Source organism: Urocitellus parryii, chromosome 6, assembly GCF_045843805.1.
Source record: "Urocitellus parryii isolate mUroPar1 chromosome 6, mUroPar1.hap1, whole genome shotgun sequence".
In the NCBI taxonomy this organism is placed as follows: domain Eukaryota; kingdom Metazoa; phylum Chordata; class Mammalia; order Rodentia; family Sciuridae; genus Urocitellus; species Urocitellus parryii.
Genome location: NC_135536.1, coordinates 29151432 through 29179122, shown reverse-complemented (window position 1 = coordinate 29179122; position 27691 = coordinate 29151432). Strand labels below are relative to the sequence as shown.

The window sequence follows — 27691 nt, the reverse complement described above, 5'->3', positions numbered from 1 at the left end:
GATGTCTACATTTCTAAGATAAGAGAAGTTACTAATTGGGCTCCATGGTAACAGTTGTCAGGGAAAGAAAGGGGAGAAGAAGCAGGAGTTGTCCTTGAAGGTTTAACTTGCCCAAAACAGTGAAAGAAAAAGTTGCTTTTATGTGAACTTCTGCAGATCGTGAACTTCTGAGCCCTTCCATTTACATCCTGGGTATAAAATTCTGAAGCTACCTGAACTCGGGGTTCAGGGAATTGATTGGTTACAGCAAAAGCTGTGCCCTCTTGTTATGCTCGAATTTGGGACCCCCAAAAGACCACCAGAGACCCAAGATCAATGTAAGCAGCAAATAAGTGTTTATTGCGAGCTAGCTGGGTCCTCTGCGTGCACACAGCAACTGGTGACACTGAGAGGCCCCGAGCCCAGGGTTTGCAGCAGTTTTATACATTCTTTGGAGGAGGCAGGGACTCCCACATACATTATAGCATCTCTTAGCAAATCATTACACACTGAGAGAAAATCAAATAACAACTCTAAAACATGATTAGCACATTCACTGACGGGAACAAGTTGGGTAGGGGTGATTGGTCAGTACAAAAGGGGTATTCTTTTGAACTGATTGGTTTAAGCCAAGAGAGGTGATCATGCTGAATTACATAGTTTCCCAACATGTTATCAATCACCATAAACTACTGGGAAGGTCAGTTGGCATCCCAGGTATTTCTCTGTCTCATGCTGACTGGTGGCTGCTAGGGGGTTGCTATGGGTCCCCACCTAGCCTGACTGAGTCAGGGATACCTGGCATAGCAGATCTCTCCTGTTATTTGTAGATAAACAACTTAGCAAGGTGGGAATGTGTCTAGGAGTGCTCTGTGGGTCTATCCAAGGACAAAGGTCCCTTTCTTGGACAGGCTTTGCTCTGAGGTAGAGGCTGGTTTTTCACTCTGAGCCTGGCTGCAGCCAAATAAAACTGTTTCCTGCTATCTTTGGTGCCTTGCCATGTCTGTCCCTACAACACCAACACTAAGTTACACCCCCAGACATTTATTTATTTATTTATTTATTTATTTATTTATTTATTTATATTTCCAGACAGGTTTTGCTAAGTTGTGTAGGGCTTCATTAGGTTGCTAAGGCTGGCCTGGACTTGAGGTCCTCCTGCCTCAGCTTCCCCAGTCACTGGGATTACAGGTGTGCATCACCACCCCTGGCCATCTCCAGCCCTTTTAATTATTATATATTTTTTTTAATTTTGAGACAAGGTCTTGCTAAGGCAGGCTTCAACTTGCAATCCTCCTGCTTCAGTATCACAAGTGGTTGTTTTGTTTGCTTTGGTTTTTGATTGTGATTTTATGTTGTTTTTTTAGTGCTGGGATTCAAAATCAGGGCCTCACAAATGCTAGGCAAATTCTCTGCCATTAATTACATCCCCTGCCCAGTTGTTGGTTTGCATAGTGACCCCAAACTGCAAGAAGACTTCTAACAAGAGAAGCCATCCACCACTCCTGAGGGATTGCCTGGGATCCAAGCTCTGCAAGATGCTCAGCGAGCTCACAAGCATCCCAGACCTGGGAGGAGCCAAAGCCAGGCCTGGGCGGAGCTGAAGCCCCAAGCCCCCGCCCTCTCCGTAAGATCGCCCCTATTGACGTAGACAGACAGAAGCCTCGTCCAATGAGAAGACAAGGCCTGCTGCCCTAGCCCCACCCGCCGCGACAACACAGAAACCCGCTCACCTAACTGGCTGTCGCTGCACCTCGATCTTTCCGGGGTTTCCCCATCTGGTCGGTGTGTCTGCGGAGCTGTGCGGTAAATGAGAGCGGGAAAGGACGCCCCGGTCAGGTAAGTCTGTGCTGGCTGGGGTGCTCCCTGGCCTCGATCGGCGGACTGCTAGTGTCCGGCTAAAGATCTCGGGGTCAGGTAGGCGACCCGGCAGGCCAGGAAAGGGGTGGGCGGCAGCGCGCTCGTGGAACGCCGGCCTGAGCTGGGCGTGGTGGGGGGCTGGGCCCGCGAGCCCGGAGAGCGCAACCTCGCTGCACGTGCGCTCGTCCTGCGGGGTCGGATCCTCAGCCGTAAGCCCCCGGGGGCAGGGGACGCAGAGTGTCGCCGCTGTGTCTGAACACAGGAGCGTTTTCCTAAGCCTGACCCTGAAGGCCCACCTAGGACTTGGCAGTGGCCAAACTGCAGGCCTTGGATTTCCCAGGTTAAAATTAAGGTCGTGTAGCCTGGCCAAGTGGCGCCTTCCCATAATCCCAGTACTCAGGAGGCTGAGGCGGGAGGATCCAGAGTTCAGAGCTTGCCTCAGCAACATAAAGGCGCTAAGCAACTCAGTGAGACCGTATCTCTAAATAAAATACACAATAGGGGCTGGGGATGTGGCTCAGTGGTCCAGTGTCCCTGAGTTCAATCCCTGGTACCAAAAAAAAAAAAAAAAAAAAAAAAAAACCTACAAAAAAAAGTGGAAGTTAGAGCTGGGGTGGTGTTCTGTGCGTAACCAGACCCAGAGATCTGACCAGCAGGGGTGGAACCTTAGTTCCACCACCAGTTGTGACTTTCAGAGTATGTTACTTAATCCTCGAACCCTGGCTTCCTTAATGTAGGGTTAAAAACACTAATTCTGCCAGGTATGGTGGCATTCCTGTAATAATACTAGCAATTTGGGAAGCTGATGCAGGAGGATCGCATCTGCCTCAAAATGAAATGGGATGAGGTTGTAACTCTGTAGTAGAAGTTCCTCAGGACCAAAGGGGCAAGGGGGACACAACCCAGGGTGGGCATTAATACAAAGCCTGCCACCTGAAATATTTATTATAAATTTTAATAGAAAACTTAAGTTTTTTTTTCCCTCACTAAACAGAACTCTACACTGAATTGTCTGCATTTTTGTTTCTCTCTATCCTTCTGCACTTGTCAACTTTTTTTTTTTTTTTTTTTTTTTGATACCAGGGCTTGAACCTATGGGTGCTTAATCACTGAGCCACATCCCCAGCCCAGGTTTTTTAAATTTTTTTTTTAATAGTTATTTAGAGGCCCTTTTGGTATTGAGTTGAGTTGCTTAGGGCCTCCTTGAGTTGCTGACACTGATTTTGAACTCGAAATCCTCCTGCCTCAGCCTCCTGAGCCACTGGGATTACAGATGTGCGCCACTGCACTCAGCTCAACTTACTTTTTTGGGGAGGGGACTGGGGATTGAACTAAGGGGCACTCAACCACTGAGCCACATCATCAGCGCTATTTTGTATATTATTTAGAGACAGGGTCTCACTGAGTTGTAGCACTTCACCACCACTCCCCCATTGCTGAGGCTGGCTTTGAACTCCTGATCCTCCTGTCTCAGCCTTCTGAACCGCTGGGATAGATATCCACCTTTAAAAGAAAATTTTGGCACATGTTTGTAATCTCAGATACTTGAGAGGCTGAGGTAGGAGGAATCCAGGTTTGAGGCTAGGCAGCTGTGAATCTGTCTCAAAATAAAAATAAAAGAGGATTGAAGATGTGGCTCTGGTAAAGTGCTGCGGGGTTGGGTGGGGTGGGGGTTCAATCCCCAGTGACCTCCACACACACATGCACACAACAAGGGAAGGAAAGAAAAGACAGATTAATTCTTTACCCTCTTGAATGGTTCTGGCACCTTTGTAGAATACCAAGTAGCACTAGATATGTGGTTTTATTTTGTGTTTTTCAGTTCTATTCCCTTGATCTGCATTTCTTTCTTTCTGCTAGTATCACAGTGTCTTGATTAATTTTGTAGGAAGTTTGAACTTGGAAAGCATGAATCCTTTGACATTATTCCTTTTCAAAGTCATTTTGGTTATTCTGGTCCCTTGAGTTCCCATACGAACTTTAGGATCAGCTTATCTGTTTCTGAAAAAAAAAAATAAAATGCAATTGCATTTTAATAGAGATTGCATCAAATCTGTAATTTCTTTCCCTGGTGTTTTATGATTTTCAAAGTAAAACTCATGCATTTTCTTAAATATATTCCTAAATACTTTATTCTTTTGATGGTATTATAAATTTAACTTTTCTTTACCTTCATTCTGGATTGTTTATTGATAATAAATGTTAATTGATTATTTTTTTGTGTGTGTGATGCTGGGGATTGACTCCAAGGCCTATGGCTAGGCAAGTGCACTAGCACTGAGCTGCACCTGATTTTTTTTTTTTTCCTTTTAATATTGATCTTGTGGCCTGCAGCTTTACTGAACTTGTTGATTAGCGCCAGTAGTTTTGTGGCAGATTCTTTTTTTTTTTTAATATTTATTTTTTAGTTTTTGGCGGACACAACATCTTTGTATGTGGTGCTGAGGATCGAACCTGGGCCCCACGCATGCCAGGTGAGCACACTACCACTTGAGCCACATCCCCAGCCCTGTGGCAGTTTCTTTAGGATTGTCTGTAGGATTATGTTATCTGCAGAGATACTTCCTTTGTTTGTTTGCTTTTTATTTCTGCGGGAGTGGGGAGAGCAGACATCTTTGTCTTATCCCTGATATCAGGGAAAGCTCTCATTCTTCCACAGTTAATGATGTTAGCTGTGAAGCTTTTGTGGACACTGTGTCAGGTTGAGAAAGTTCCCTCTGTTTCTACTTTGTTGAGTGTTTTTATCATGAAAGGGTGTTGGATTTTGCCCAGTGCTTTTTCTACTTCAATTGAGAAAAATCATATGGGATTTTTCTCCATCTTCTATTAATTTGGTGTTTTATATTGATTGATTTTTATAGGTTGACCAGCCTAATATTCCTGGGATAAATCTCATGTGGTCATGGTGTATAATGCTTTTTTTTTTTTTTTTTTAATTTGCTCTAATTAGTTATACAAGACAGTAGAATGCATTTTGACACATTGTATACAGATGGAGCACAATTTCTCTACCTCTGGCCCAAGAGGGTGTCATAAATAGGGTAATCATGTCTGTTTCATTCCACCCTCCTTCCTACCCCCACACCCCTCCCCCTCCCCCCACTCCCCTCCCCTCCCCTCATTCCCCTTCCCCCCCTCCCCTCCCTTCACTCCCCTCCCCTCCCCTCCTCCCCTCCCCCTCCCCCACTCCCTTCCCCATACTCCCCTCTGCACAGTCCAAAGTTCTTTCATTGTCTCCCCACCACCCATATAATCCTTTTTATTTGATCCTGGATTTGTTTTACCAGCATTTTATTGAGGATTTTTGTTGATGCATTCATAAGGCATATTGATCTATAGTTTTCCGATGTTTTTGTTTGGAATCAGGATAATACCAGTCTTATAAGATGATCTGGAAATTGTAGTGAATATCTTCTATGTAACCTTTTTTTTTTTTTTTTTTTTTTGAGATGGGATCTTTGTGTGTTGCCCAAGCTGACCTCCATTTCCTGGGCTCAAGCAGTCCTCCCATCTCAGCCTCCAGCCTCCCAAATGGCCGGGACTAAGGGCTCTGACTGCCACACCCTGATAACTTTTAGTCTTTTGATTTTTTTTTTTTTTTTTGGAAGTGATTCCCAGAGGGCTGGGGATGTGGCTCAAGTGATAGCCCGTTCGCCTGGCATACATGCGGCCCGGGTTCGATTCTCAGCACCACATACAAACAAAGATGTTGTGTCTGCCGAAAACTAAAAAAAAATATTAAAAAATTCTAAAAAAAAGAAGAAGTGATTCCCAGAAGGAAGAAGGCATGTATATTTATAAGTTACTTTATAAATATTGCCTAATCATGTTCCAAAATGTCAAATCGGGTTTATATATTTTTTGAGATTTCTTTGCGGGATAGCAACTGATTTTTCATACCTTGAAGAATTTAAAAGATTTTCTGATAGGCAAAGCCAGGCTCAGCCTTCTGCAACACACCCAACTTTATAGTCTGTACTGGTTTCATCCAGTTTTCATTATTGATTGTTACTGATTGCTTCCTGCCCAGGCAGGACTTCTCAATTTCCCACTGTTTTGGACCAGGTAATTTTTCTGTTTGTCAGTACTAGGGATTGAACCCAGGGTGTTCTATCACTGAGCTACATCCCCAGCCCTTTTCTATTTTTTTGAGATAAGGTCTCATTGAAATGTCAGGGCTGGCCTCAGACTTGTAATCCTCCTGCCTCTGCCTCCTAAGTGGCTGGGATTGCACTTGTGAGCCACCACACACAGCTTTGTTCAGATCACTGTATTGATCTTGCCCATAACATCAGTGCATGCTATCGTTAGCCCACCTTATTCTCTTGGAGTGCCTGAGTTGGTGATTTAGAAACATTCTCCCTGACCAAAAGCTGTACTTGCAGTAATTTTATTATCTTCTGTGTCCTTGTGATGTGCAGCCCCTGTGAAGGATAACAGTGTAGGAGGCGTGCTCCTGTCTTCTGAGGGATGAGGTCAAGTCTTGGACTCACCAGCATATTTTCTAAACTGTTTCCACATTAGTGCTGAAGTAAAAGAAACTAGAGACGTTTATGTACAGGCTGAACACTCTAAAGAAACATTGATCTTTTAATGGAATTGGTAATAGTAAGAAACTTCATGTCAGTAAGGCTTATTTTTCTTCGTAACACTGACCATATATCTTTCCCCTCCTGGGCACAGCACCTTTCAGCTTGAAACTTAACTGATAATAGACACAGCTGTATTCTTTGGGGTGTAATTGATTATAAGTAAACCCACACTTGTGGTGTTCATTGTTTGGGAAATGATCATACTTTTGGCCTGGAGCGGCCAGTGATGTTATTTACAGAAAAGAGAAACAGTCAAGAGGCTGGGGCTGGGGCTCAGTGGTAGAACAAGTTCCTCACACATGTGAGGTGCTGGGTTTGATCCTCAGCACCACATAAAAATATATAACTAAATATATTGTGTCCATCTACAACTAAAAAAATGTTAAGAAATAAAAGAGGGCTGGGGTTGTGGCTCAGTGGTAAGAGCGCTTGCTTAGCATGTGTGAGGTCCTGGGTTTGATTCTCAGCACCACATATAAATAAATGAAATAAAGGTCCAGTGACAACTAAAAAATAAAAAAAAAAAAAAAAAGAGAGAGAGAGAAACAGTCTGGGGAGGTAGGATCTAGGGAGCAAGCATAGGTTTCTTGTGCTCAGGTGCTGGGGATTGACCCCAGGGCCTTGCACATGGCAAGCGAATCCACTGTTGACTCTGTTGACTGCCGCATCTGTGGAAAAGACAGGAGGCAGCAGCCAAGGAGCTTGATGCTCAGGGCCCCTCCCGGCTGGAGGCGAGCCTGTGTCTGGGGATGAGATAGTGTTACGTGTGCAAAGAGGAGGATCTAGGACAGAGCAGTGGAAATGACAGGGTAGTGACCCAAGAGAAACCAATGAAGGATGAGTTTGACAAGGAAAAGGAGAACCAGGAGAAAGACCCTGCAGCAAAGGAAGAGTGGAACTTGTGTGGGGTCACAGGTGGCAGCAAGTCAGGCTGAGGAGAGAGGGTGAGCATTAGCTAAGAACTCAGCAAGAGCATTTTAGCAGAAAGGTGAGATGGGGGAGGCCCAGCCACAGCAGGCTGAGGAATGGTGGGAAATGAAGACATGGAATTTGTGCATGTAGGTCACTTCCATTCCTTTTAGACTTGAGATAGAGCAGGTACAAATGAAAAACCTGGGCATGTTTATGAGCCAAGTTAAGGAGATGGAGACATTAAACAGGCGTCTGCAGAGTCCCTGGGGTGGGATAAGATCAATAGCCAGGTGGGATGAGTGTGCCTGGAAAAATGCCAGGACACACACCTGTTTGTGTGTGTGAGGGATGATGTTAGGAATTAGTACAGGCAGGCATTTGAGAAGTTAGGGACATCACGCCTCGCACCATCTCTTCCCTGGGCTGGGGACCTGTGTTCTCCCTTGAGGGTGGTGGGAAGGGACTTGGGGAGTGTGCCAGAAATAGCTCTTTACAGGGAAGGCTTTGTGTGGCAGCTTTGGTGATAACCACTCTGAGCCTGGAGGTACTGCCAAGAAGCAGGGAGGAAATGCTCACTCCCAGGTGCCGTCTTATCTCCTAGGAAAAGAAATGAGTAAAAGCAGCTGGCAGAGCAGGAGAAGACCCGGGAGAAGAGGCCGCCAGCAGAACCCTTGGCTTCGACAGCATTCTGGCCAGAGGCAAGTGCGGGGCTGGGGAACAGTCTGTGCCCATTGCTGCTCTGGCTTGTCCAGCACACTGTGTCTCACATGCAAATGTCTCTGGGTTCCCCCCCCAAAATGAGTCTAGGTGGAGCCTGAGGAGAGCTGTGCTTCTCACAGGCTTCTGGGTGGGTGACGTCTACTGCTCAGCCCCCCACCCTGAGGAGTCAGGAAGTATGGCCAATCTTTCTTACCAGAGTGACTGTGGTTTCTGGCCAGAGCATTAGCCATAGGTCATAGGTAGACATTATCTGACGTAACTGGAGACCTGCTACTCCATTTTGGAAATTATTCTTTTTCTTTTGGCCAAAGAAAATAATCTGTGGAAACCTTGTTCAGCCTAAGTCTTGGAAAAGTACTACTATTAATGTATGTAGGATATAATATATATTTGTATGACATAAATATATAGAAAATATAGTGCTTAAGATATGTAAGTGTATAAAGAATAATATAGTGAACACCATGTACCCACCAGCTTAGAAAATAAAACTCAGACTATACCTAATTGAAAGCCCAGCATGAACATTTTCCACATTCTGTTTATTTTCTTGCATGAAAGAAATACAAACAACAGCATACTCCCACATGCCCCAGGAGAGGTCGTCCCTGCAATCAAGGGTGACTTCTGGGACTCCTGGCCACTGGAAGTCCTGGAAGTCCTATACAGCCCTCGGTTTTGCAACCTCCCTCTTGAGCAAGGAGGGCATGTCTGCCGATTTCAAAGTCTTCCACATTTAGCTTCTCACAAGGGAATGTATAGGTTGTCTGGCTCTGAGTAGGTCCGCAGCACACAATGGGTCTCGTGGGGTGTAAATCCTCACCCTGGACCCATATTGTAGAAAGATCAGGACTGTGCCCAATGTTTGTCTGTTTTGTGAGGAGAGCCATGGATATTTTTGGGGGCCCCAGGCCCTCCCACAAGAGCACAGCGTGCAGCACAATGTGATTTGTGCGAGGCCCAGCCCAGCCATGGCAACATAGTATGGCTTGGAAACTTGCTGGGAACGGCCACCTGCTCTCCATGTGGAAAGAATGGAGCAGCAGTCCTTGGACGAGAAGCATAAACGTTTGTCATGACACTTAATCCTTCCTCCTCCTGCTGCCTCAGGAAACTCTGAGCCAGAGAAGGGGGAGTAAATAATTTTCCCTGAAACTTTGCATAGCCTGGTATTTTGGGGAGATTTATGTTGCATTCCTTCATTCTAGTTTTGCAGTTTCTTTCACTTTTAGACTATATAATGGGCAGAAGTTCTTGATTTTATAGTTTTTTTGTTTTTTTTAGAGAGAGAGAGAATTTTAATATTTATTTACTTTTTTAGTTTTTGGTGAACACAACATCTTTGTATGTGGTGCTGAGGATCAAACCCAGGCCGCACGCATGCCAGGCAAGCGCACTACCGCTTGAGCCACATCCCCAGCCCCAAAGTTCTTGATTTTAAAGTAGATTTTGTTGAGACTCTAAAATAGGGTCTTTTGTTTATCACTATATTCTTCAGCCTATAATTGCCACAGAAGCTGCTTGTGGCTTTACAAATCCAGTGTTTTAGCCATGACTTGGTCTCAGGATTACTAAGCACGTTACCTCTATTTCCCAAGCCCCAGTTTCTCCATCTATAAGGTTGGCTGGCTGGTCAGGTAAAATTTAAACTCTCCTAATGCCAAACACAGTTAAAAATGAAATTCACCTGGTTTGGCACTACTCTTAAGCTGACAAAATGAGCCCAGTTGGTAAAATTCTTATTGGCAAAGATTTCTGTTCCTTTTTTTTTTTTTTTTTTTTTTTTAAGAGAGAGTGAGAGAGGAGAGAGAGAGAAAGAGAGAGAGAGAGAATTTTTAATATTTATTTTTTTAGTTCTCAGCGGACACAACATCTTTGTTGGTATGTGGTGCTGAGGATCGAACCCGGGCCGCACGCATGCCAGGCAAGCGCGCTACCACTTGAGCCACATCCCCAGCCCTGTTCCTTTTTTTTCATCTGGAAAATTCCAGAAGACCTCAGAAAGTGCTGAAGTTGAGACAAAAAGCAGGAATTACCATGACATACATCCCCTTTTTAAAACCGGAAAGAGTTATAAACCCAAACCTGGCCCTTATTTTGGAGTGTGTAGGGAGTTAGTACTCCCCCAAGTCATTGGAAAGGTCAGGGATAAAGGCTGAAGAGCTGCTTGAACAATACCCAGTTAAATATTTCTTTTTTTTTTTTTTTTTTTTTTTTTTTTAAGAGAGAGTGAGAGAGGAGAGAGAGAGAGAGAATATTTTTTAATATTTATTTTTTAGTTCTCGGCGGACACAACATCTTTGTTTGTTTGTGGTGCTGAGGATCGAACCTGGGCCGCACGCATGCCAGGCGAGCGCGCTACCGCTTGAGCCACATCCCCAGCCCCACAATACCCAGTTAGAATGGTTGGAAACTCAGCCCTTCACACACATGTGTGTCAGCAGGTACGCCACAGAGGTGCCCCAGGATCTGCAGGACTCCGACTGTGAGGATGGCGAGGTCGCATCAACGTCAGCCTCATCCAGCACTGGGGCTTCTTCAGTGCCAGGTGAGCAGGCTGCTGTGTAGGACTTCTGGCCCAGCCTGGGGAAAGGAAAGCTCATGCTGCCTTGTCTGTTGCTGTCTGTCCTGTCTGCCCTTCCTCCCAGTTAGGGATGTGTGTCTGTGTCTCTTCACTTGCGTGGGAACCACAGCCCATTCCTAGCTTGGAGGAAATTCTAGGAACAAATTGAAACATTTAAGGAAGGAACTGGGCTTGTCAGGAACAGTGACCTTAGGACAGATGGTCCCCCCAGGACTGAACTCAGTCCATGATAGAAACAGGCAGCTGAGAGGGGTGGGGGATGAGCCCCTGGGCTCCTTACCAGGTGGGTCAGTTCATAGCATTTTAAGTTGGTGAGTTTGTTTATTCATTCATTCATTCATTCATTCATTCATTCATTTTTGCTCAAGATCTGCCAGGTTATTACTTTGACCCTGAAAAGAAACGCTACTTCCGCTTGCTGCCCGGGCACAACAACTGCAACCCCCTCACAAAGGAGAGCATCCGGCAAAAGGAAATGGAAAGCAAAAGACTGAAGCTGCTAGAAGAGGATGAGCAGAAAAAGGTGGGTTCTGCACCCCTGGGCCCCACCTCTATCAACATCTGTCTGTGGCTGGAGGAGGGCCCTGGATTTTCCCTGACAGGGAAATGATGAGGAGAATAAGAACAGGCAACAATCTCCTGCCCCCCACTTCCTGTTTGTTCATCAGTGGTTCTAACATGTCCTTCCTTGGGAGACTCTTGGGAAACTGCATGATAGAATTTCAGTGATGTAGTTTAAATAGACAGTGCAGGATTTTGATGGGTATGATTTGGATGCCACAGGCAGTCTTTTTTTAGATGGATACAATACCTCCATTTTATTTATTTATTTATTTTTAAAATTTAGTTGTAGTTTGACACAATACCTTCATTTTATTTACTTATTTTTATGTGGTGTTGGGGTAAAACCCAGGGCCTCACACATGCTAGGTGAGCACTCTACCACTGAGCCACAACCCCAGCACCGCCACAGGCAGTCTTGAAGACAGGTCTAGATGCTGGGATATTTTGTTAGTGTGGGGCCAGTGGCAGGGAAAATGCTTGGCCTCTGGGTTCTCCCGGGGTGCACAGTGCATGACTCAAAGCTGAGTGTCTGGTTCACTCTGTATCCACCAGCACAGTGGCTTCATCTCACCAGGTGTAAGTTGACAGGGCTTGGATAGAGGTGTGGTGCAGACTCTGTCACCCATACAAGCCTTCCAGTGCTGGTATTTCCCCTTGTCAAGGAGAAGAGATTTCAAAGGACACCGTCAGACTTTTATGCATATAATTTTTGCCCAAATACCTGTTTTCTTCATTGTATCTATGGAACTAAAATTCTTTTATTCTATACACAAATAAATCTTCACTGAAAAAAAAAATTTTTTTTTCCCTTAGAAAGTAGCCAGAATGGGATTTAATGCATCTTCCTTCCTACAAAAAAGTCGTCTGGGTTTTCTCAGTGTCACCAGTTATTGCCGGTAAGATAATGCCTCATTGTTGTTTTCTCAGTGAATGTTCTTTCCCATTTCTTTCTTCCATGGTCAAGAATCCAGTCAGGGGAGAACGTGTGCTGCTCTGTGAAGACACTTCACAGTTGAGGGCTCCAGTTTACAGAGCGAGGGAGAGAGACCCTTGCAGGATGCCAGGAGGAGAGGGAATTTAGACAGAAATGACTCAGGATGTTCACTCTGTGATCCTTGTGGCAGCTTTATTCCTGTGAGAGTTCTGCTTCCTTCTCTTCCTCTTCTAATGAGGGGTCACCAGAAATGGATTTTTAAATGCATACATGGGTGGTGGCTGGGTACTGTGGTAATTACACCTGTAATCCCAGCTAGTTGAGAGGTTAAAGCAGGAGGATCATATTTTCAAAGCCAGCCTCAGAGACTTACTGGGACTCCATCTCAAAATAAAATTTTAAAAAAGGCCTGGGGGTATATATAGCTCAGTAATAGAGCACTTATCTAGCATTCACAGGACCCTGTTCCATCCCCAAGATTGTTTTAAAAACAAACACATTTGGGATGCCTGATGTAATTCTAACTAAAACTCATGAGATAGGCTGAAACATGCCTCCCGTTACCTGAGAGATGGAGGCTCAGTGGAGAGGTTTGCTCCAGGTAGAGCTAGAAAGACAGGATCTGCCTGACTCTAGCACCCAAGCACAGAAGCCCTGCATTCTGCTGCCTGTTGCTGGTGTTTGAGGGGGCTCACTGGGGCAGTCCCCTCACCTTGGAGAAGAGGCCCCTTCAGTGAACTACTGTGGTACCTTTTGGAGAGTATGGGGTAGGGCGAACTTCCTGTATTTCCTCCTGAGGGCAAAAGAGATAAAGGCCTGTTAGAAAGATCCCTTCTATGTGAAGTGGAGAATGGCCGTGCTGTGGAGGGAGGAGGGGACAGGAAGGTAGATGGGCAACCTGGCCTCCTCTTGGTCACCCTTTGCCCTTCAGCTTCTTATTCATCTCTTACTCTTAGGTACATTCTCATTATTATTATTATTTTTTTTTTTTAAAGAGAGAGTGAGAGAGAGAGGGGGACAGAGAGAGAGAGAGAGAGAATTTTAATATTTATTTATTTTTTCTTAGTTCTCGGCGGACACAACATCTTCGTTTGTATGTGGTGCTGAGGATCGAACCCGGGCCGCACGCACGCTAGGCGAGCGCGCTACCGCCTGAGCCACATCCCCAGCCCGACATTCTCATTATTAAAAGAGAATGAATTATACTAGATGATCTAAAAATAAATCCCTTAGGTTCTAACTTTCTTTGAATCCAAGGAGGTCTACCCAGTATTTTGTTTGCATTTTCCTGAGTGAAAACTAAAATTATTCAGATTATCAGGAACCTTGCTCAGCTCCATGGCTGAGAAATAATACGAAGAAGTAGGCAGAAAGAACAGAAGTCCCCAATCTTCCTTATTTATTTATTTATTTGTTCATTCGTTCGTTCGTTCATTTATTTTGGGATAGAGTCCAGTCTGGTTTCAAGCTCCTGGACTCTCTCCTTTGCCTCCCAAATAGCTGGGACTGCAGGTGTGCCCCACCATACCTGGTTCCCCAAGTCTTCAGGGATGGCTAGCTGTGGCACCCACACTCTCCTTACACTTCCATTTGCCTTTGTAGTTTAGCCCACGAGCTGCGAGTGAGCTGCATGGAGAGGAAAAAGGTCCAGGTTCAGAGTTCAGATCCCTCTGCTTTGGCGAGCGACCGGTTTAACCTCATCCTGGTGAGTGGGAAGGAGATGTCTCAGGATGCCAGGTATGGCTGCCTCTGGACACTTCACGGCTTAGTACTGGTGGTCTTCAAGCCTGATTATGTAGAAGCCAGTTGCTATGAGAGCAGGTGGTGTCCTCTGTGTGTTATGACTTGAACCTACCGGCTCACCTCCCTGGGAGCAGACGCTGTGCTGGGGCAATCACCAGCCTTCTTCAGCCCTGTCATCTGACACAGGGCCTGGGCCCAACCACACATTGACTTAAAAAATCCTTATGAAGGTCTGGGGTTGTGGCTCAGCAGTAGGGCGCTCACCTAGCACATGCAAAGTCCTGGGTTCATGCTTCAGCACCACATAAAAATAAATAAATAAAATAAAGAAATTATATTTAAAAAAAAAAGTTTGGGGAAAAAAAAAATCCCTACAAAATAATTTCTCCCTGGCTATGTTGTGTGTGCAATTGAAAAGATACATGGTGGAACAGGGACTTCTAACCCCTGATAGAGTAGGACAAGGTTTGGAGGCCAAAAGTGAAGTTCTAGTATGCAAAAGAGTATGACTCCCTTTCTCAATATCCCTGATGTTAGTGGCCAGGGCCTGCAGGTCTGTGTCCCTGGGCCTACAGATCAGCACCCCTCCATTACATCATTTGTAGGGAGTGGAAGGTTTCCTCTGCTTTTAATTGGGCCTGGGCTGGAAGCCAGAGCCAGCTGCTGGAGTCCAGAGGCCCCAGGAAATATTGGCAGAGAGAAAGCAAATGAGGGAGCCCCACTGCTCCATGGGCCTCAGAGAGCATGGACTGCCTGGGAGGCCCGTCCTTCCTGGAGGCAAAATGAGAACTTGGGAGAAGGAGAGGAGAAGCAGTGATCTGCTGGCAGGGCTGGAGGCTACCACCTTGAGATTGACCCTTAAGGTTGATGCTGAGTCCTCCTCCCCCAGGGCACCTTGAGAGCAAAAGACCTGCCCACACCTAGGGGGTGTGGAACAGGGCCCACACTCTCAGCTGTGACGTCATCTTTTGTATTTGTAGCTATAATTTGAATGTTTTTTTTGCACTGGTTTCCCCTCCAGAGCTCCTTCCGCAGGTTAAGCCAGGGAGGGGTATGAAGGTGATTGGCGTGGAGTCTGGTGCCCAATATTAGCCTGACCACCTCATGCTGGGTTTTGCCTTATTCAGCTGGGGATAGATCTTCCTCATCACCCTGTGACACAGGTGACTGGCAGCAAGTGTGACCAGAAAGGCAGTTTGCTACCCAGAGAACACTTTTTCAGATCACATTCTAGTCACTGGAGTGGTTCAGGCAGGGATATAACTCTTCTTCCCAAGTCAACTGGCAGAGTGCTGGGCATGGCACCCCACACCCGTTTCCTGCTAAGCGCATGTTCTCCCACACAGCTGCTCTGCCAGCCCCTGCAGCATTGCTTTTTCTTGCTGGTGATCATAGTATATTGTAATAAGGAATGGAATTTTGTATCATTCTTTATCCATAAATGGTTATAACTAGCATTTTCCATGGTTCCATGGCTTTCATGACTGCCCTGTGGTTATTTTCCTCTGGTCTGACACTGGAACTCTTCAGGCTCAATTCTGAGCAGGGTGGGTGACTGCAGACCTCAGGCTTCTGTTCATGCCCTCTCCTGCCATCCACATCTGTGCTCCTAAGTGACTGACCAGACCCTGGGAGCTTTGCTCAGAGATTGCTACACTGAGCAGGAGGAAGATAGGCCATGTCCACAGTTGCTCCTAGGGGACATGTACTCCCTGGAGGCCAGGAGGTCACTTGCAGCCCATCCCCTCCTGCAGGCAGATACCAACAGTGACCGGCTCTTCACAGTGAATGATGTCAAGGTTGGAGGCTCCAAGTATGGCATCATCAGCCTGCAGGGTCTGAACACCCCCACGCCCAAGGTGAACATGCACGAAAACCTCTACTTTACCAACCGGAAGGTAGGTCTCTGTCTCTTCAGCCTTCTAGCCACTTTGCCTTTGGGCCAGGGGCACTGCAGTGGTTGGCCAGATTCAGAAATGACATATGACTTTTGAAGAAGGGAAGGCACAGTTGCCTCATTTTCCCAAGGGACAAATAGCTTGTTAGTTCCTGAGAACCAGTAGAGTAGAGGGGACCCAGGAGTTTCTGTGTTGGAAGAAAAAATCAGATGAGCTGGTTGGGATGGGCTTGAGGCAGCACTGGTGTAAAGACACTCCCTGCAGGAGGGTTGGGAGTTGCTCTAAAGTAGCAGAGTTGCTGGGATGTGGGCTGCAGTGACTGTGGCCAGCACTGGGATTTAAATAAATATAAAGCTTTTTCGCTGTCCCGGGCAACCTTTAGATTGCAGTGATGCTGTACCTCTTCAGAGAAGCTGTAACTTCCGGTTCAGTTAGAACATGAGCTGTGGTATGCATACAAATTGAAAATCGCTTCTGGGTTAAGTAAGGCACGGTATACACCTTTAGAGTTAGGTTTGTCCCCTGCCACTATAGAGAAAGTGGTCCTGGCCCAGAGGGGATGCCAGATACCTCAGGGTGGGACCCGTGCTGAAACAAAGGGACTGAGGCCTTTCTGGCTGCCTCCAGGCCCAACAGGGCTAGGAACTCTCTCCTGTCCTCAGAATGCTTTTTCCAACCCATTTTAAGAGGAGTGAGATCTTTCTGAGGAAAGAAATCATAAGTCTGTGTCTCCACAAGTTATTCTAGAAGAAAGCCTTTTCCGTGAGCTGGCAGACAAACCAGTCTTTCCATCCTGCTTTCTTGCCAGGTGAATTCTGTGTGCTGGGCCTCGCTAAACCACCTGGATTCCCACATTCTGTATCCTTTGCCAGGGGAAGAGGTTTGTCGGGCATCTGTGCCCTGTGTGGACCTGAACATCTGTGGACTTTGTGAGATGACATCTTAGTGCAGGGGGCTGGGGAATTCTGCACTCATGTCTCACCCTTCAGAGGAAAACAGGAAACTTAGGTAAATGGTCAGAATTCCCGTGGAGCACAGAGAAGCCAGCCGTTGAGCTCCTGTTAACATGGGATGATATTGATGTCCCTGGCAGACACTGTTCTGGAACTCCACGTGGAGGTGGTGGAAGTAGGTTGGAAACCAGGCAGTCTGGCTCCAGAGGCCACTTATTCCACCTCTGGTGTGTGGCTGCAGGTTCTGGGGTCATTGGACACACTCAGCATCCGTGTCAGTACCTCATGGGAGAAATAAAACAGAAAGCAAACCTGGGGAAGGAGCCCCCAGGCCTCCTTAGGTGAAGGAAGGAAGCATTGGTTAATAGGGGAACAGGGGAGGGAAGGCTGACCTAGGGATTGCCTCCTCTAGTACACTCCCCACTCAAGATACTGCCTCCCCTGAGAGCTGGCAGGGCTTCTTTGCTAGGAGCATATGGTACAGAGTCATGTCTGGGCCTTCCTTTGGGACCACTGGAGGCTCTTGGTGCTACAAACGACTTAAGTTTACCTTGCTCGTTGCCACATACACATCACCCAATCAGAGAGCTGAGGTGTTGACCTGGTTGCTTTGCAAATGGTTACATTTTTTAATGACTTAGGTATGTGTGCACATTTAGCAAAATCTGCTAAAGCCAAAGCCACATGTTGGTGGAGTGTGTTCTTGGGTCATGTCCATAATGAAGGAGTTAGGTTTGGGTTTTTTTTTTTTTGGTACCTGCAGTGAACCCAGGGATGCTCAACCACTGAATATAATCCCAGTCCTTTAAAATATTTTATTTTGAGACAAGGTCTTGCCAAGCTGTTTAGGCCCTTCCTAAATTGCTGAGATGGCTTTAAACCTGTGATCCTCCTGCTTCAGCCTCCCGAGCCAGTGGGATCACAGGCATTCACAGTCATTCCCAGCCGCCAATGAGTTCTTAAACCTGTGTGCTGTCATTGCACTTAACACTGGCTTCATGAGTCGTCATGAGATTAACATTAGTTAACATCTGTGAATGTGCTTAGGAGAGCTTCTGCCCATCATTGGTCCTCACCACATGAAAACTGAATCAGAATCTTTTTTTTTTTTTTTTTTTTAATTTGCTTCTTGGCACTACATTTTGAAGGATTTTAAAGGCTGAAGTACATTAATGATCTGAGTATAAATTTTATGTAAGGCACAAAACTGTGTGGTTTTTTGCTTGGTTGTTTTGTTTTTGGTATGGGGGATTGAACTCGGGATACTCGAGGTCTGAGCCACATCCCCAGCCTTATTTTGTATTTTATTTAGAGACAGGATCTTGTTGAGTTGCTTAGCACCTCACTTTTGCTGAGGCTGGCTTTGAATTAGCACTCCTTCTGCCTCAGCCTCCTGAGCCACTGGGATTACAGGCGTGCGCCACCGCGCCTGGCACAAAACTGTGTGTTTCTTTCTTTTTTTTTTTTTTTTTTTAATATTTATTTTTTAGTTCTCGGCGGACACAACATCTTTGTTGGTATGTGATGTTGAGGATCAAACCCGGGCCACAAACATGCCAGGCGAGCGCGCTACCGCTTGAGCCACATCCCCAGCCCAAAACTGTGTGTTTCTATAAACTGCAGTTTTATGTGGCTGTTGTTTGCTGGAGCTCAAGAGGGGTGGTGAGATCACCTGTTCTTTTTTCTTTTCTTTTTTTTTTCCTTTGGTGCTGGGGATTGAACCCAGGGCCTTGTGCATGCAAGGCAAGCACTCTACCAACTGAGCTATATCCCTAGCCCTCCACCTTTATTTCACTGATCTAACTGGAGGAAAGGAGATGCCACGCTTTGCAGAGAGAAAGCAAGGTAGTGGTTTCTCAGGTTTCTCTGTGGGCCAAGGAAGGATAAAACTCCATAAAATTGGGTCTATTGCAGCTTGAGCAGTGGGATGATACCTGTTGGTCATTCCAGGTCATCTTCAGCTTTTTTACTGAAGATTTTTTTGTGTATTTCTCCAAGGATTCACAAAAATTTCTTCCTTCATAAAAATGGCACCTTGTTCAGATCTGCACTCTGCATTTCTTCCCCCACTAGCTTAACCTGAGATCAATTAAGAGTAAACCTATTGAGCTGGGGCTGTGGCTCAGAGGTAGAGCACTGGGTTCTATCCTCAGCATCACATAAAAGTAAAATAGAGACATTGTAACTATATATATATATATTTTTTTTTTAAGAGTAAACCTACAGTACTGACCCCAGTACATAGTTACAAAGTTTGAGTGAAACCTGGGGTTCATCCACAGTAACTTAAAAGTGCACATGGTAAGAACTTCCTGTTTCCCCACCTTCCCAGCCTAGGAGCAAAAGGTTTATTTAGAAAGGAATTGAGCTGTCCAGCGTCAGTTCTCTCATTTGTGGTTTTAGAAGCTTGGACATACTAGAAACATAATATGGAGATTACCACCAAAGGCCATATGCCACGTATGCATCACACATTCAGATGGTTGAGATGTTGACTTGGTTACTTTGCAGATGTTTACATTTTTCAATGACTTAGGTTTGCGTGCACATTCAGTGAACATCTGCTGAGCATCTACACTCCCTTCATAAGGTTACAGGCAGCTCAGTGGGTAATGAATCTGTGAAGGCATTATATGGGACAGGGATGCAAGAATTGCCCACACAGATGCCACACGGGAAGGAGGGGAAGGAGGGGACGAAGTTCCCAGCCGTAGGATAAGTCAGGAAGGGGTTTGGTGCGTTGGACAGCAGGTTGCCATCCCATGGGTCTTTGCCTAGGTTGGACCTTTCAAGATGGAATCCTCGGGACATGGGGTGCCCTAGAGGACTGTGATTGTGGGGATTCCTCTTGTAAGTGTGGAAGCATATGCTGGCGAGGGTGAGACCTCAGTAGGAGACTGTTGCTAGACTTTACAAGAATGGCAGTGAGGGCATGAACTTCAGCAGCAGGCATGGAAGAGAGGCCACGAGCCAAAGAAAAACTTACTAGCCGAGTTGGTCACATCTGAAGGTGCCAGGATGGAACTGCAAGAGGCCAAGAAAAGGAGTGTGCCACTACAAGTTGGCTGTGTGGTCATAGGACAGGACTGGAATGCTTCAGGATGATCATCAAATCAATGTAGGTGAACCCAGGAGACAATGGAGATTGGAAAGTTGGTGTGGATATTCTGTGTGGTGCTTCCTACAGGTTTTAAAAGCATGAACGGCGTGATATTATCCATGGACAAATAGCATGTGCATGGAAGTATTAGAGCATGGCCTACAAGAACTCCTTCCACTCTGAGAAGAGTGATTCCCAGGGTGGGAGAGAAGAAGTGGACTGGGGAGGGGTCAAAGAGGGCTTTTTTTTTTTTTAATGTACTCTGATTTTCAAATTATACATTTTAACATTTTATTTATATGGGTTTTTATGTGGTGCCGAAGATTGAACCCAGTGCCTCGCCCATGCTGGGCAAGCGCTCTACCACTAAGCTACTACCCCAGTACCCCACACACACTTTTTTTTCTCTATATCTGTGTATTTTATTCCTTTAAGAAAGTCTGAAGCTAGATGTGAAATATGTAAATATGTTAGATCTGCTTGATGGGTGTGAGTCTGTTCTACTTTGTCTTATAATTTTTTGAAGGGTGCTGATGGCCGTCCTCCCAGAGGAGAGCCTTGTACTGTCCTTAACAGCTTTTTCCAGGCTGTGCCTCATGGGACTCGCAGAGACGCCAGGCTGTGCCACTCTACTTCCAGCATCATTGTTCGTAGGTAGTCACCCAGGTACGGGGGTCCTTTTCTTTGGAAAAAACCAGAGCTCTTGGGGATGTCTCTGTCCTCTGTCTTCTAGAAGCTGCATGGGATGTGGCGGGGGCAGTGTGAGCCAGAGGCTGGGTGAGCCTGGATTGGAGCATGAGTGGGTGTACTGTGCAGCACCATGAGAGTAATGAGTCTGTCCCAGGTTCAGTACTAGGCATATTTATAATGTCTCCTGCTTTTTATCCACTGTGGGTCCCTTCAGTAGCCCAAGCAGAGTTAAAGTGTGTGTGACCAGTGTGAAACAGCAAACCTGTGGTTTGGGCTGCCTATACTGATCATTCAGAAGACATTTATTAAGCTTCTGCTGTATGGCAGGGATACTGCCTGTGTTCTGGCTGAAGGCATTTTGACTGCTCCTAGCAGCACTGTGGACATGAAGTTTTCAGCCGTTCGGAGAACTTGGGTCAATGAGACATGTTCAGCCACTGAGAGGGCAGGCTTTGGCAGACCTGGCACAAATCCCAGCCTGCCCCTTGCCCACTTGAACAGATGGCCTGACCTCTGGGAATTGGTGACAGTGCACCATCAGGTTCGTGAGGGTCAGTTGAGGCCATGTGTGGTTAGCCAGAGCCTGGCCTTCCATTGCACAGTGGCAGGAGTGTCCGGTCACCATTTTACAGATGAGAAAACTGAGGCAAAGAGAGAGTGGAATTTGCCTTATAAAACTTATTTTTAGCCTTAGAAGTCAGGATAGCAGTTCCCTCGGGGAAGGAGTTGGGGTGAGAGGTTGGCATCCGGGAAAGGACATGAGGGAGCATCTGGGTACTAGAATGTTTTGTTTCTCAACCTGGGTGGTGAGAAAGTGGCTGTATTCATTTTGTGATAATTTGTGTTTTATCAGAGCAAATGTTTACCTTTAAAAAATTTCACCTGAGCACACATTTTATAGCATGAGCCAAGTTTGAAACCACCTTCTCTGTGACACCACGTGACTTCCCTGACAGCTGTTAAGACTGTGCACTCCACAGTCTGAACTATAAAGAAGGACCCCTTGAGCAGTTGCCCAGCTGAGTCTCTTTTTCTGTTGCCACAAAACCCATAAAAGGACCATTGTATAGACCCTTGGTCTGTTTTCTGTTGCTATAACTAAACGCCACAGACTGGGTGATTTTTAAAAAATAGAGGTTTACTGAGCTCATCGTTCTGGAGGCTGGCACCAGCATCTCCGTACTGCATCATAACATGGTGGAGTGTTTCACATGGTGAAAGAGCTAAATCTGCTAGCTTGGGTTCTTTTCCTCACATATCCACTAATCCCATCATGGTAGCTTCATCTTCCTGATTTATCTAACTCTAGTTACTTCCCAGCCCCACCTCCAAATGCCATCAGCTGTGAGGAGAACATTTCCAAATATTAATTTAGGAGAACATACTCAAACCATGGCAGTCCCTCTGGAGCAGCTTTCCCAGTGGCTTCCTGGATCGGTGGTCACTGGCCTGGCAGTGGCCTCTGGATCTTTGGGTCCAGAGGGCAGCCATGCCTTACATTTTATGTCCCCCAACAGGTACAGACCGGCCTGGCATGCTCTGCAGTTTCCGGATCCCTGGTGCCTGGTCCTGTGCATGGTCCCTGAATATCCAGGCAAATAACTGCTTTAGTACTGGTGAGTTCCGGCTGCCTCCCCCAGTGCCCTGAGTGGGGGAGTGCACTTCAAACCCCATCCAGCAGTCCCTCTCCCTAGAGTGCCAGGGACTCTTGTCTCATCAGCCCTTTTCCGTCTTTGCCAGGTTTGTCTCGGCGGGTGCTGTTGACCAACGTGGTGACAGGACACCGGCAGACATATGGGACCAACAGTGATGTCTTGGCCCAGCAGTTTGCTGTCATGGTTGGTTGGATTGGAAAGAGTGTCACAGGAAGTTTTCCCCACAGCCCAAAGTTTGCTGGAGTTGGATTCCCTGGTGTAGCATCTCGTCCTCCCTCTGTTACAGGGGGAAAAAGAGTGTCAGAAAGGATTAATGGGTTACTATGTGACTGTTTCTGAGCCGAGGGAAAGTTGGCTGATCCACAAAGGCCTGCCTAAGCTGACTTTAATCAACTTCCTGTTTAAAAGAATTGTTAGCAGTTCTTGAGTATTTGGATTAGCCAGCAGGACAAATCATTTTCAAAATGTTGGGGCTGGGGATGTAGTTCATTCAGTGAGTAGAGCACTTACCTAGCATTTATGAGGTCCTGAGTTCCATCCCCACCACCTCAGAAATAAAATGTGTAAGTTCATACTGATTCTTAGCACTTAACTAGTTTCATATACAGTTTTCAAGTTATATATTTAAAAATGAAAATTTGAGCTGGGCACAGTGTCACACATCTGTAATCCTAGCATCTTGGAAGGCTGAGTCAGGAGGATCTCAAGTTCAAAGCCAGCCTTTCAGCAACTTAGTGAGGCCTAATGAACTTAGCAAAACCCTGTCTCAAAGTAAAAAATAAAAAGAGCTGGGATATGGCTCAGTGGTTGAATGCTCCTGGGTTCAATTGCTGATTCAAAGTCCCAGTGACTCTAAAGGCTGAGGCAATAGAATCACAAGTTCAAGGCCAGCCTCAACAAGTTAACTTAGCAAGATCCTGTCTCAGTATAAAAAGGGCTGAGGATTCTGCTCAGTGGTTACTGTTATTTCAAAGACTTTCCCTGTCAAAAGTGCCTTGCGCAGGGGTGCACTCCTATAATCCCAGCAGCTTGGGAGGCTGAGACAGGAGGATTGCAAGTTCAAAGCCAGTCTCAGCGAAAAAGCAAGGAACCAAACAACTCAGTGAGACCCTGTCTCTAAATAAAAAATACAAAATAATAATAATAATAGGACTGGGGATGTGGCTCAGTGGTTGTTCCTCTGAGTTCATCCCCTGGTACCCAAGGAGAAAAAATGTGCAATCCTTATTTAAAGAGGAGGGAGTCCACTGACCTGCTGTAAGCAGTAAGTATAGAGTTGGCCATTCAGACCTCCCCAGCCTTCTGCCCTCTCATGGGGACCACACACCTCACCTGAGCTCCACTTTCTACGCCATGCTCTTTGCCTTACTTTCTTGCCAAAGACCTTGTTGGGGACAGTGTACTATCACCTAAGGGGACCGTGGGACCACCTCCAAGCACCTGTGGGCTTCTCACAAGGACACTAGAGGAACACGGGGTCCAGTTCTTCTGCATTCTCACTGATCCAACTTTGCCACACCAGGGGCTGGGTTGGGGCGAGAAGAGAAGGGAAGAAACGTCCTTTCCAGTCTCAGGGAGAGGTGTGTACAGCAGGCGCTAAGCGGGCACTGAGCGGTCCCTCTCTCCACAGACTCCTTTGCTATTTAATGGTTGTCGTTCTGGAGAGATCTTTGCCATTGATCTGCGTTCTCGAAGTCAAGGCAAGGGCTGGAAAGCCACGCGCCTGTTCCACGACTCAGCAGTGACCTCTATGCAAATCCTCCAAGAAGAGCAATGTCTGATGGCATCAGACATGGCAGGAAAGGTAGGGGAACTCTGACATCCTGAAGCCCCAGGGGGTTCTGGCCCGTAACCCTGCCACACCAAGGGGTTCCAGGACACCAGGCCGGGAGAAGTTATAGGCTCTCTGGCTGGGAGTTCCTCATGACCTTAGTCTGGCTTAGAAGTGAGAAAGAATCTCTGGTCATGTGACTTTGGTGGCTCAGGAGTTAGAGGTGCCAATCCTCATAACCTGAAGAGGCCACTGGAAACAACCTTGTGCTTCCTCCCACAGATCAAGCTGTGGGACCTGAGGACCACCAAATGTATAAGACAATACGAGGGTCATGTGAATGAGTATGCCTACCTGCCCCTGCATGTACACGAGGAAGAAGGAATCGTGGTGGCAGGTAGGTACTCGGAGGAGGGGAGATTCCACCTCATCAGTATGTTAAGCAACAGAAAAGGAATGTAAATCAAAACCAGAATTGCCTAATGAGGACTGTGGACAGTGGGATAGGGACTGGAGGCTAGGGTGTTAGTAAGCAGCAGTTTAAACAGCCAGCATATGGACAGTGCCCTTGTCAGTGGGCAGACATCACTGTGATGGGCAGGTGAGGTGCAGCAAGACGGCAGCTGGAGGACCTGGGTTAGGGTGCAAGTCTGCTCATCAGGTCAGCGTATCCATCATGCAGTTTTGTCTGAAAACTTATTCCCATTCTTTCTAGTAGTGCCCTTTTAACACCTTCCAGAATCAGTAGAATAGAAGCAGCTGTCTAGCTACCAAACAACTGTTATCCTATAAGTACTTATTCCCCATAAAACTTATTGTGACTAAGCAGTATCACTTTGTTCGAATTTTCTTATTATTCTCACCAACATCAACACTTACCTTTCTTTTTTTTTTAAATATTTTTTTAGTTGTTGATAGACCTTTATTTTATTTATTTATACCTGGTACTGAGAATGGAACCCAGTGCCTCACATATGCCAGGCAAGTGCGTTACCACTGAGTCCCAGTCCCAGCCCCAGCCCCAGCCCCAGCCCTTACCTTTCTGTAAGTTTTCATCTCAAAAAAGATTTTTCTGTGTGCTGGGTAACAGGGAAGAGCCAATTTTGTTTTGTTTGTCTTTGTTTTGCAGTACTAGGGGTTGAACCCACGGGTGATGTACCACAGAAACATCCCTAGCTCTTTTTTGTTTGTTTTTGAGACAGTATCTTGCTAAATTGTCCAGGCTGACCTCAAGCTTGCAACCCTCCTACCTCAGCCTCTTGAGTTAAAGGAATCACAGGCATATGCCATGGTGCCCACCATGAGCTAAACATTTAGTGAGAGACAGGTACAGGCAGGCCACTGACTGCAATATAAACTGCACCCCGAGTTCATCCTTGACTGAGATGGCATCTATGGTCTTAGAGACTTGAGTGATTGGTATGAAACCCGTGGCAACCAAAGGGCCACCCTCCTCCTCCTGATTTCCAGAAACATGATACATGTCTTGGCTGCCATAACTAATGTGTTAGTGTCAGATTGCTTAGAACTTAGAGCCCTGAAGACTTTAACCTGGATTATGAACTTGAACTGTTCAACTAGAAAAAACTCAGGAAAGAGCTGTCATCTGGTTTGTCCCCAGGATGTAATGAAGTTGAGATCTTCCTGGCTAGCATTTCATAAAAAAGGAAACCAGATTCCTGTCATAGACCAGGTGGGCTGGGCTCCCACTTGACCAGCCTGTGACACAAAGAGAAGCAGAATCCCCTCCTGAGAGCCAGGGTGCCTGCCAAGCCACCCACAGTGTCACAGGCAACCAGTGCAGCTAATCATGTTGAATACCTGCAAAATGGTTATAGAGTATGTATTTTTTAATATCATGATTTTTATATTAAAAAATACATACTAGGGGCTGAGGTTGTGGTAGAGCGCTGGCCTAGCATGTGTGAGGTGCTGGGTTCAATTCTCAGTACCACATTAAAAAACTAAAGGTATTGTGTCCAACTACAACTAAAAAAGGAATTTTAAAAAATACATACTAGAAGTAGAAATACATTCCATTAACATGTTTGTGTTTGGGTTCATATAAAATCACATTTGGTCCTGGTAAATCATGAGGAACTGGGATGTACCTGTAGGTCAGCTTGTCCTTGCATTCTCTTGCTAACCTGCAGTGTGTCTTCTCTGTCTCTCAGTGGGCCAGGACTGCTACACAAGAATCTGGAGCCTCCATGATGCCCACCTGCTCAGAACCATACCTTCCCCATATCCCACCTCCAAGGCCGACATCCCCAGTGTGGCCTTCTCTTCTCGGCTTGGAGGCTCCCGGGGAGCACCAGGGCTGCTCATGGCTGTCCGGCAGGATCTTTACTGTTTCTCCTACAGCTGATTCTGTAGGGAGCCGCCTGCAAAAGTGTGGATTTGAATTAAAAGGAGTAAAGAGTACTTTATTTCCATTGCTGATGAGGGCTGACTTTTTTTTTTTCCTCTTTTTGCTCCTGTCCTCTAATGAGGGCATTTCAAATGAAGCTGTGCACACAAATTACATCCTTCATTCTTCTGGCTGCTAGGGCCAAGGTGCTAGGTGTTCCACATGAATACACCAATAAAGTTGTTACAGTGAAATTGTGGGCATACAGAGCTTGAAAGTCCTTTTCATAAAATAAAAGGTACCTACATCCTTTTCTTGTTGAAAGCCTTTAAAAAGTTAGTTCCCTTTGGTCTTAAGGACTAAAGGAGATGGGTAGTAACTAAATTAGAGCTGCTTCTTTTACCAAAAGCCCTGTGGAGAAGGCTAGTGATGAGATTGGTGAATATGGGTAGTCATTGCCTGGGGTCTCAGGAAGACCTGTCCTTGAAAAAGCCAACAGGGTTGGAAAGGAAAAGCCAGGTCATGTCTTCAAGTCTGTCATTAAACATGATGAGATCATTAAATATGGCCCGTTCAGGAGATCTCTGAGATATTCCTTTTGTTAGCACTCGTGCATTGGAAGGGAACATGGATCTCTTTAAATGCTAGTTTTAAAGAGTCCTTAAAGTGCCTTTATTGAAACACTTTCCAGAATGTAGGGGATAGCAGCTTCTATTTTTATTATAGCAACTTGAATGTCAGATTCAAGGACCCAAGGTCAAAGAAAACCCATTTTGACTTTTTGTGATTTCAGAGCTGTACTTTGTGAAATGTTCATACAGTGTTAAGAAACCTTTCTACCAACCAATAAAGTAGGAAGAACCATGGTGTGGATGATGCTTCTGATGACTGAGAGCTTGAGCTGCTGCTGCAGCAATTTAGCCTCAATGAAGTCTCAGTTTTGTTTTTTTTTTTTTTTTGGGGGGGGGGTGCTGGGGATTGAACCCAGGGCCTGTGCATGCAAGGCAAGCACTCTACCAACTAAGCTATATCCCCAGCCCTCTAAGATCCTGGATAAGAGAAAAACTGCCGAGACCAACTTTAGTAACTGTGCTGGAGAGGTTCCCTCTGCCCTCGGGCCCATCTGGCCTGTGCTGCATGCCTCAGGAGGCTGACCTCCGAACTAAAGGGCTCCCTGAACCCCAGAGGCAGGGCAGGTCAATGAGTGGGAAGAACCAGCAGGAATGCAAAGGGCAAGAGGACATCAAGTGGGCTTATTCATTCCCTGGCTCCCTTCCTGTTGGACTGTGGGTGGTTGTGACCAAAGGCCACAGCTTCATTTGGAACATAGCTCTTATCCTCTTGAATGTTCCATGTACTTCCTGCCAGAAGCCTCACACAGCTTAC

The 27691-nt window shown here is 46.0% G+C and overlaps 1 protein-coding gene across 1 annotated transcript; it reads left to right on the top strand.

Annotated features, from left to right (window-relative positions):
• Positions 1 to 1732: 1732 nt before the first annotated feature.
• Dcaf4 (DDB1 and CUL4 associated factor 4) lies at positions 1733 to 26384 on the top strand. The gene is made up of 14 exons (XM_026400728.2): positions 1733 to 1818; positions 7945 to 8041; positions 10508 to 10611; positions 11016 to 11170; positions 12025 to 12107; positions 13748 to 13850; positions 15643 to 15786; positions 16595 to 16644; positions 20426 to 20505; positions 22047 to 22145; positions 22270 to 22367; positions 23815 to 23988; positions 24238 to 24352; positions 26130 to 26384. The coding sequence occupies exons 2-14, from the start codon at positions 7953 to 7955 to the stop codon at positions 26321 to 26323; spliced, it is 1488 nt and encodes a 495-aa protein (XP_026256513.1). The 5' UTR covers positions 1733 to 1818; positions 7945 to 7952; the 3' UTR covers positions 26324 to 26384.
• The last annotated feature ends 1307 nt before the right edge of the window (positions 26385 to 27691 follow it).

Bases quoted from the DNA above. Each gene is read 5' to 3' on its own strand.
- Dcaf4 (XM_026400728.2), top strand. From the start codon at position 7,953: ATGAGTAAAAGCAGCTGGCAGAGCAGGAGAAGACCCGGGAGAAGAGGC. The intron at 22,368-23,814 runs GTTGGTTGGATT...CTCTCTCCACAG, and splicing joins CCCAGCAGTTTGCTGTCATG to ACTCCTTTGCTATTTAATGG. The intron at 23,989-24,237 runs GTAGGGGAACTC...TTCCTCCCACAG, and splicing joins CATCAGACATGGCAGGAAAG to ATCAAGCTGTGGGACCTGAG.